This window comes from Varroa jacobsoni, unplaced genomic scaffold, assembly GCF_002532875.2.
Source record: "Varroa jacobsoni isolate VJ856 unplaced genomic scaffold, vjacob_1.0 scaffold_1096, whole genome shotgun sequence".
NCBI lineage: Eukaryota > Metazoa > Arthropoda > Arachnida > Mesostigmata > Varroidae > Varroa > Varroa jacobsoni.
The window spans coordinates 110914-121156 of NW_019213998.1; the positions used below are offsets into that span (position 1 = coordinate 110914).

At 39.3% G+C, this 10243-nt stretch overlaps 1 protein-coding gene and 1 long non-coding RNA gene across 2 annotated transcripts; both read right to left on the minus strand.

The window, feature by feature from the left end:
- Positions 1 to 434: 434 nt before the first annotated feature.
- On the minus strand, positions 435 to 8037 carry LOC111266560 (structural maintenance of chromosomes protein 3). Its single transcript, XM_022844135.2, has 6 exons — positions 7892 to 8037; positions 6121 to 6534; positions 4763 to 5826; positions 3083 to 4124; positions 2315 to 2618; positions 435 to 2017 (listed from the first exon to the last, which is right to left on the minus strand). The coding sequence occupies exons 1-6, from the start codon at positions 7904 to 7906 to the stop codon at positions 1248 to 1250; spliced, it is 3609 nt and encodes a 1202-aa protein (XP_022699870.2). The 5' UTR covers positions 7907 to 8037; the 3' UTR covers positions 435 to 1247.
- A 929-nt stretch (positions 8038 to 8966) lies between these two features.
- LOC147752664 (uncharacterized) lies at positions 8967 to 10169 on the minus strand. The gene is made up of 2 exons (XR_015313505.1): positions 9985 to 10169; positions 8967 to 9464 (listed from the first exon to the last, which is right to left on the minus strand). It is a non-coding gene; the product is annotated as an uncharacterized LOC147752664 (long non-coding RNA).
- Positions 10170 to 10243: the final 74 nt, after the last annotated feature.

Consider the following 10243-nt stretch of genomic DNA (forward strand, 5'->3'; position numbering starts at 1 on the left):
AAGTTCATGTAGATGTTTACTATGTTAATGTACTGGTACATTTTCATCAATTTTTTCATTAGCTTCATAATAGACTCTAAATCAGTTTTAATTTTTATTTAAAATGTATAACTTATAGAAGAAAAAGATCATTCTCTAACACAAAAATTACGTAAAGACGTTAAAAGTTTAATTTAATCGGCTAACGGCTGAAAAATTAACGGCTAACATTTCTTTCTGCACTTAGTGAAGCTATTAATGTATAATATAACATTACGTTTAATACATACCACCTATGTATGATTTAATATATACAGTTAAAATTTTATCTGTTAGTTATTTTTCAGAATTAAAGATAAGATTCATGCGTCGATGATTCTTATCGCATTGTATCTATACGTCCTATAAAAGAGTTGTTTTTACATATTAAATCAAAGCAGCAGAAAGGAAAACACTTTTGATATAGCGTGGATTATTCGCGACCATTATTATTTTCGTACATTTACAAATGCAATTGCTTGTGACATTGCGTTCTAACATGCCCAACCCACAAAATCACTCAAATTTTGCGTCCTCACAGAGTGAAATGTATTTAATACAAATAATTCAGACTTCGTACGTATATGACTGCGTTAAGAAGTAGATCAGAATTTGATTTGTACATTAACTTAAACATTTTACATACAATATTTCGTAAAGCTGCGAACAGATTCGCAAAGGGTAAAACCTCGTTGATCCAAAATATGTCCATAAAAATACAAATTGGGTGCTGATAAAAATACATGTATATACTTAACTAAAAGAAAATGATAGCAAAAATCCAGACCTCGAAGAAAAATATCATGTGTGTATATCCCAAAATACACAGTTCAATTAGAAGACACGCTGAAATAAGAAACAAATGAATACCTATCTTTTTACCTATGGAGAAACAATGAATATGTAAAAGCATCCTGCAGCTGACGATATCAGCCCTATTTGACCCATGCTGCTACCTAGTAATACGTACACATCGAACTTAAAGACATACGAATATAATTACGTCATCGGAGCTTTGTGAATCATATGCATATCTACATATTTTACAATGCAATGATAATTAGTATCAGACGCTTGATGCCTTTCCTATTCGATTTGCTCCTTTTGGACAATGTGTTTAATGCTAAGTAACATCTCTGATATCTGTGGCCCAAGATGCAGGCCTTCCTAAGTTTTTTTGTTGTTGTAGTTTTTTTCTCTTGTCCTAATTTTTCGTTGCTTGTTTTTTTCTAAGTGTGAGTTTGATCATCTTCAACGAAGTCTCGCGCTTCTTCTCGAGTCACACATTCGATGTGTGACACCTTATTACGAAATTTTACTCCGTAAAATTTGTCGGCGTTTACCAGCAGCTCGGGCCGGAACGTTGTCGTAATGAACTGGGCGTCGCTGCAGAGCTCATGTATCATTTCAGCGATAGCTCGTCGATGTTGAGCATCCAATGCCTGGTCAATCTCGTCAAATAAGTAGAACGGAGCTGGATCACACTTTTGAATGGCGAAGATCAATGTTAGTGCCACCAGCGATTTTTGACCACCAGAAAGCTGTTGCATTTCCTTCATTTCGGAGTTTTTTCCCACAAATGACACGCGGATACCGATTCCGGTAAAATTGTCAGCGCTAGCTCCCTCTTCATCGTCATCATCGTTCTCCTTATCCTTATCCGTACGCATCGTCAGATTGGCATGACCCTGCGGAACGAGCTTCTTAAACACTTCGGTAAAATATTTCGACACCTGTTTAAAGGTGAACTGAATCGCTTCGTACTTGCGCTGTTCGAGCACACTCATCAGCTCTCGAATTGAGTGTCCGGCCCGATCTAGTTCCTCTTTACGTTTCATCAGTTTCTCTTTCTGTTCTGAGAAACTAACAAATTGGTCAAGAGCCTTTTTATTTACATGGGAATACTTCTTTAGTTCGTTGTTAGCCTGGTCGAGCTTCTTGAATAACTGCTTCAAGGTCAAAGTTTGATACTTCTCGAATGCATCTGATGGTAGTGAACCTGTAAGCGATTTGTATAAGATGAAGCAATTAGTATAACTAAAACAGAGTTTACTAGCTAATCGTTCATATTATGCTTCCCTTCCAAGAAGTTTTTGCTTGAAAGGCCTCGCGCAGTGCTGGGTGGGGTCACAAGGATGATAAAAAAACATCCGCCCGAATAGTTCTAATTTAATTAAATGTATCAAACAACGTCTTACAACTCTTAGGCTTACTATATTGCCGAAATCTTAATAAGCGGTAAGTAATCTAGATAAGTCCTTGTTTAAAATCAAAAGCATTTACCTAAAATACTGACCGAGATCGCGAATCTTCTTCATGCATTCGTCCTTTTTTTTGAGCAGAACACTTTGCCGACTGCTCATTTTTTCGAGATCCTTCGCATCGTCGTTAATTCGATCCTGCCAGTCTCGTTCTTGGCCTTTCCAATGTTCCAATTGGGCGCCTACTTCCTTTTGCTCTTTTAAACTGGTTTCCAACTGCTTCTCGAGGCCATGCATCTGTCTGAGCACGTCTTCAATCCGAGAATTTACAGTGGTGAGCTCCGCTTGACAATTCTCCAACTTTCTCCGTCGGTCCTCCACCGATATCTCTTGTAACGCCTGTAATAACATTAATGCACAGGCCAATGCTAGATGGCTTTACGAAACAACAAGCTAGGATAACGATTGCATTGACTTATGTATATTTCCATCCCGTCTATCAAATCAGACTTCGAAAATTATCTTTGCATGTGTTTCAATGTAGCGTAGCCCCAAAAACTGTGGGTGTTGTGGAGTCTGCTACACTCAATTTTGTACTCAATTTTGACAAAAATTAGATCCAGCTTCATTCATGATCCGAATCAACACCTATAATCTTGCCTTACCAGAATATCTGTGCACATACGAATGATAAATTTATCGAGCATGAACGGATTCCTTAATAATTAAAAACACAGGATAGTTGCTCATTGGTAACAGGGCCTTGGTGTAACATGACGCCCGACAGACTTCTCTGATAATAAACTAGTAAAGCAAAAACTAGGTTGGTGGATGCTATAAAGAAGCCTATTTACTATACGTACAGCTTCAAGTTCCTCTTTCCGCCGGTAGAGATTATTGTTAAGAAGATTCTCGAGTTTGTTCTTTTCCGCTTCAAGCCTCATCCTTTCCGAGAATGCCTCTTTATTTTGTTGCGTTAGCCGTCGGATGTCGTCGTTAAGAGTGTCGACCTCGTTTTGGTCAGCGGCGCTTAACTGGGTTAGCAATTCTTGTTGAAGTTCGGAACGGAGGCTTTGTTCTGTAGACTGCATAGATTTGAGTGACGAGTCCAACGATGCAAGAGAGCGTTCCTTCGGCTGTTTGGACCTCTCGAGGGCTGAGAGTTCATCTTTCATCAACCGTATATCGGCCTTAAGCTTGTCGAATACGTCTTTATTTTTTGAGTTCTTCGTCTCAGTACGTTGCATATCAGCCACAACCTGATTGATCTCACTCTCGATCCGCTGTAGCTTTTCCTTGTGCTCGGAAAGTTGCTGTTCAACATCTTTGATCTCTTTCGACACTGTCGCATGTCCTTTATGCAGATCCAAACGGGACCGGCGGGTATCAAAATAGCCACCAGTCAATGCACCCTTATGTGATACCTGGTCACCGTCCAGGGTGATGCAGTCCAGCTGCGAAGTCCTTGCAATCTGTGTGGCCACCTCAAGGTTGCGACATATTAGAGTTTTACCGTAAATATATTTCATGGCGCGTTCAAAGCGTGGCTCGTATTTTAGCTTCGAAATCATGGGGATTGCATCGTTGCTCTCTGGATAATCCTGTTCACGGTACACTAGTCGATTCAACGGCATGAAGGTCACTTCTCCTGGAAGGCCCTGTTTGTTCATTTCTTGCAAAATTTTTGTGCCGATTCGGTCGTTTTCAACAATATGGTAGAACAGTTTATTACCTGATGTCACTTCGACGGCTGTATAGATCGTTTTATCACAATCGAAATTTTCGATTAGCATACCATAATATTGCTCGGCTATCTGCTTACACTGGCCACCCCGCTCTCGGAATGCTTGCAGTACTTTACGCACCGAGTCTCGCCCGTTTAATGTAGCCTTGCCTGTCATCGATCTACAAAGTTCAAACAAATTACGATGGAGAACAAATGTGCAACTAAAAGCTAAATGATCCAAGAATTTAGAAAAATACATCAGATATTGATCAAATATATTTAATGTTCATACAGATGCATGTTGTATTTGCAATATTATCTAACATTGAACGTACACACGGACGATGATGTCGCTTATGCAATTTCAGTTGTTTGATAATCATTATAAAATAAAAATACATGTTGGTCAAAAACATTTTGACATTTAAACAAATAGCGCTTAAAATGGCTAAACTACTACTCGCTGTTGAATAAATTAATAAAACCCCAACATTTAGTGTCGCTAAGATATTTTCTAAATAAACGCTGCCAAAACAGAAACATTTTTTAATTTGTGTACTGCAATAAATTAGTACCACGCGTTAATTAATATGATTGGCAAATGAAAGTTGTAAATAACGCCCGCCAAAATTTCTACTCAACTTTTTAATTATGTTGCATGTTTTGATAATACCTTATAAACCCACATGCACTTGATATAACTATATATACAAACTTGACATAAATTATACTAGTATGTATTAGCAGATTTCCGTTACAACGAGAAAAACCGACGCTGTCAGCACTTCAACGGTCTGCAAGCTTGGCCAACACTCACCTAAGACCTTGGTCCTTCTTTTGCATTTCCTCTTTAAGGCCGGCTAAGGATTGCTGTAACTGGTTTTCGTGGCGCCAAAGCTCATTACGTTCCGTCTGTAACGTGTCCTTCCGTTTCTTCATGTCATAGTAGCTTTTATTCTGTCCGTCGATATTATCCCGGTGGTTTTCCAGCTCCTTTGTAAGTTCGTCCACTTTCTTCTCGAGCATCACTTTCTTAGCGGCGTCCCTCTGAGCCTCATCCTGAAGCCTATCGATCTGCTCACGCTTGTCACGGATGGCCTTTTGTAGCGACTTTAGCTCCTTCTGAATCCATTTGTCCCGTTCGGCTTTCGAGGTGAACTGTGACCCTCTGCCTTGCTTGGCATACAACTCAGTTCGCTTCTGTTCCTTGAGACTCAGTTCCCGTGTGCACTCCTCTTCTTTTTTCTTCATCACCTCGTACTGAGGACGGATCTCGTCCAGCTTTGTCTGTTTTGCCGAGATCGTGTCTTTCAATTTTGCTAGCTCTCGCTCAGCTCGCTTACGCGAGCTATCATCACCCTCCACCTCATCTTTGAGATCTTTGATGGTGAGCTCCAGTCGTGTTTTTTCCTTGAGGATGCCAGAGTTCTCAGATGACAGTGTCTCCTTTTCTTCCCTGTTGGCCGCCACTTTTTGACGAATATCACGGAGTTCCTTGCTTAGCTTTTTTATTTTTTCCGCTGCACTCTGTAGATTTTCGCGGAGCTTCTCGGTAACGGAGCTACTGGACTCGCGACGGGTCTCCAGCTCTTCAAGCTTTTTTTTGGTGTCCTTCAATTCATGATCATAAATGGTGTATTCGAGCGAGCGTCGCATCTTGTCCCATTTCTGATATTCTTTGAGTTCTTCTTTCTCTTCCTCAAGAGTGGCCAGCCTCTCCATAATAAACTTAAGGACTTCGTCAATTCTTTCTTTTTTCGCATCTGTCTCCTTAATCATTTCCTTTGATTCCTCTCTCCTTTCATCATAGACACGGGTACCTGCGACCTCCCGAAGAAGCTTCAACCGTTGCGAATCAGGAGCTGTTGCCATCTGGTTGATCTTCAATTAAAACGGATATAAAAATTCTCGTAAGCATCGATGCTAAATAGTTCAAAGAAACGACATGCCTTGCAGGTAGGAATAAAACATTTTCCTTCGGTATACCCTATATTTCGCAGATATGTATCTTTGAACTATAGATATTGCTTATTATAGATACTGGCAGCATTATCTAATTTCGAAAAACCTTACTTTATGTTAAGCAAATCATTTTTTAGTTGAGACATCTATAGATGTGTATAAAATAATAACATGGTTTCTCTCAAATCCGTAGGCTCGACCAGAAATAAGTACCTTTCCCTGTTTGACGATATAGTAAGGATTAGAGCGCGAAAATCCCGCGCTTTCGAGGAGGTTCATCACGTCGGTGCGGGTAACCATCTTCTTATTAAGAAAATACTGGTCTTTTTTTGCCCCTATCACACGACGGATTGCCACCTCCTCTGAGTCCACGGGCAAACGTCCATCCGTGTTATCGAAAATAATTTCGACGTATGCTGATAGAGCGCGAGGCCCAGTGCCTTCATGCAGCAGTGCTTGCCGTTGTTCCGGGCGCATGTGGGCGTACTCATCGCTAAGCACGAACTGGATAGCGTAGAAAAAGTTAGATTTGCCTGACCCGTTACGCCCCACGACGACGTTATGGCCTGCGCTGAAAGGCTCTGTTACCGTCTGCTCCTTATAGGACCGGAAACCTTGGATGATAATCTAGCAGTAGAAAAGGAAGTGCAAGCAAACAATAGTTGCAATATTGTTAGTATGTAGGCGTCTGTTTATGCTAGTGGCAACCAGCAGGAAAAAAGGCTGATTACTGACTAATGAAAAAGTTAAGGAATTTAAGGAAGCCTTTTTTTTGCATCGAACCTAGCTACTCATTTTATATCAGTGTAAGGTATATCTCAGCCTACCTATAATTGTCTGTAAAGAACTGAGTTTGTGTAACTCAGGCTATAGATTATTTTGTCAGCGAAGTCGAGAGTTCAGAAGTCCTATAGTGCATATCATAAAATCCCAAAAAAAAAGGTTTGCACTGAATATTAGTTCTTCAAAACATCAGGGACAAACAGTAGAATTTGAAAAAAAAATATCTGTAATAATTTACAACTCATGTTTCATCTGTTTGGTCATTTTATACATCAAACACTTAAGTAAGGTCTTTGATTGGAAAACCTTACTAAAATGTGTGGAAATGGAAGAAATACAAGCGTCAAAAAATATTGAAACATACTCCGGGGTTACTGTAAAAAGTGTCCATACACAAGACAGAAAATAACGATACATGAATATTGTTCCATTTGATGTTAGTGGCGTCAATTACAGAAGTTTATCAGATGAAGCGGGATCCTTTCCTTTACCTCTTAAAATAGATTTTCATTCATTGCAATAATTATTGACGCATCCCCAGGTAGGCATGCCGTCTTGTTTTTGCTTTATAAGTATCTTTCACTAAAAATAACCGCTTGAGAAAGGTCCAACGAATCCATCAGATTTATTAATTTCATACTTTCAATAACTGCAAATGCAGTATATAGATGAGCGCTCGTTCTCAAGTGTCGAGTTGAGTTCTAAACAGATATAGGCCTTCAAGGAATTCAACGCTGAACGAAGTACACCCATGTCTATTAACGTGATTGCAAACATGATATAAACCGTTAAAATTTTTCAAGAAAATAACATTTTGAATCTTTGTCCTGGCCCTTTTAGAACGAGTACTTAAAAGTCAATGCTTTCTTACGTCAACATCCGCAATACACCGGACATCTACACACAGACAACCGACATTGAATGAACAAACTATGCTGAACTCATGTTATCTATTTGTTGCAAATACTGGCATACACTACTTACCACCAACCTCTCTGTTTAAGTTCTTAGTTCATGTTTTCTTCCCACAGCCAACATCCCCGAGGCCCATTATTATATCCAATCACACAGACACACAGCAGCTGAGCCACCCGCCCGCCGACCTCAGCGGAAGCCGCCTTTCTGTCACAGCGGCAGTACATCATATAGGCCAAGCTAAACCTGTCACTCAATCTTACCCCACTGCGGTCAGTAGCCTTACCTGTTTGATATGCATCCTTGGCGCTAGCTAGAATAGCATCACCGTTAGAAAATTCACACAAAAACCAGCCTCAAAAGTCGTCGCCCATCATCCTATCGTACGCTGTCTCAGTTACAGTCAAAACAAATATCATAGCAGACGATATCGAGTTTTGCGCCTTTTCGGTGAGTGGCGAACGAAACAAGCAAACAGGCCAGCGCGCCACTTTCTGCCACTAGACACGCTCTCCATTGCGACGGCCGTAACGTCCTCCACTGCACCTTACTGATTAAATGCACTACTGAATACTCTGGCCTGGAGGTAACGAACGGAGATCGTACAACTTAATCAGTAGCAAGCGTAAATTCACGTAACGATACACCAATAGCTTTTCAATGAAAATGAAGAGCATGTCGTGGGTTGTTTAGAGCTCTGTAAAAAAAAATGGCAGCCTGAAGGAAATCATGCTCGATATAATGATTATCTTATATATATAGGAGCTTTGGACGATTATGTTGATACTTCATTGTTGTTTGCTTTAGCAGCAATCTAGATAAGATTCGTAAATAAGTTGTAGATAATAAAGTGCGATGGATTTATCAACTGTACGTTAAGTAAATGTAAGGCCAAAGGTCCGATATAGAGCGCAATGTACTCTTATGAGTATTAAAACGTCCTTTTGCACATGTACAGGCATAACCAACTCCTAATGCGATAACTATGATTACTTAAGTGCAGAAAATTATTTTTGTTTAAAAAAGGTTAAGCTCTTATGCGCAGTTTACTGTTAATAAGATATTCGTTTGATACTGTAGGCCTTTTACCCATTGCATGCTACACTCCATCGTTGAGCTTTAGTTTAAAAATTACTCGAATCAAAGCTATTATACCAAACAGACTTAGTAGTCTCGTAGAAATATTATCAGATAGACATTTAACCTATTTTAATATGCAGTATCAGATTTTATATATTTATTTTATTTTATGATTCAGCATGTAGCATGTAGATCAATTGTAATAAGATACGACTGAAATAACTTAATCACTAATGTAAAATTGTCATTGCTAGAAAAAAATAGCAATAGAATTAAACGTATTTATTGAATGAATTAATTTATTTTTATTGATTTAGAGATAATACTACTAATACCTCATTTTTTCTTTTTATCTGTTACAGCTATCGTTACTGTTGTCATAAATTACTGAAAAAAATATAAGAAAACAATATGCTTGGCATGCGATTGGGAATAAAATTCAACCAAATTGGTATAATATTTAAGTTTTATTTTTTCGAAACAAATACAGTTTAGCTAGGTCTGAATCCGTTGTCAAAAATATCAACCGTTTACCGTCTCTTTAAATTGAACCCCGTATGACTTTCTGTGGCGAGACATGCCAGCCTTAGAGATCATCGTTCATAATATCGACGCGTTTGGGATTTGGCTTAGCTAAGGCAGACAGCTGCGCTTAAGTCCTTGCGTGTCGAGTCCTATAGCCACTTGTGGCGCGTTCCCGCGTTCGTCATTATAAAAGATGAAAGCATTTGACGCTCTCCTGTGCCGCGGGATGAATGAATTTCGGTCAGGTCTCGGATCTAGCCAGATGGATAGTTAGAAACCAGACGAATATATGCAATACGTTTTGTTGAGACCAGTTAGATTAGTGTGAATACATTTTTTTTTAATTTCTTGAGTTAAGGACTACAGTGTGGGTAAAATCCACGAAGTAACGCTAGATCATATTTAAATTAAGCTAATAGTTGATTTGAGTTGGATGCATTCGCAGGCATTACTTTTTTACAATTTCTACAATTATTTGTATAGATATATTCTGGTTAACATTTGTGCCACTCAACCGTTTGTACCTATTATGATTTTTATCTTCTTGCAAACTTTTGGCTGTTCCTCTTACCGCCATCGACCTCAAAGTCAGGAAAGCATCACGATCATGAATCAAATACTGCAACATGTGGTTCCCATTTCTGTGACTCTAACCTATTTGACTAGTCTACCAGGACACAGGCGATTCGTACCCTGAAATTCAGTGTCCTGCTTAGATGAGACAAATTTCAATCCATACAGAATCAACTAGCTTTCACCTGGTAAGATACCCACTAGTAGCAATTGTAGCTCAGAACAGATTGAAGCACCAAGTCGCCATAACTATTGCGATTTATTCGAATCAACTTTGATCACGACTAGTAAAGCTGCCAGTAGGCCGAATTGTTTGGAATGGCCAAAACAGCAGCTATGATACATATGTAGATAGAATAGATATCGTTGGTTATGCACAGGCGATGCCGGTTTCGCTCGCAGTCCAGCTGCCAACAGTTCGGCTTCCGTTACAACGTTTGCTATCCTGTAACAGCGTCTC

Coding starts and splice junctions, on each gene's coding strand:
- LOC111266560 (XM_022844135.2), bottom strand. Junction 5,827..6,120: donor ATATCGTCAAACAGGGAAAG/GTACTTATTTCT, acceptor TTTTAATTGAAG/ATCAACCAGATGGCAACAGC. Junction 4,125..4,762: donor AAGAAGGACCAAGGTCTTAG/GTGAGTGTTGGC, acceptor TGAACTTTGTAG/ATCGATGACAGGCAAGGCTA.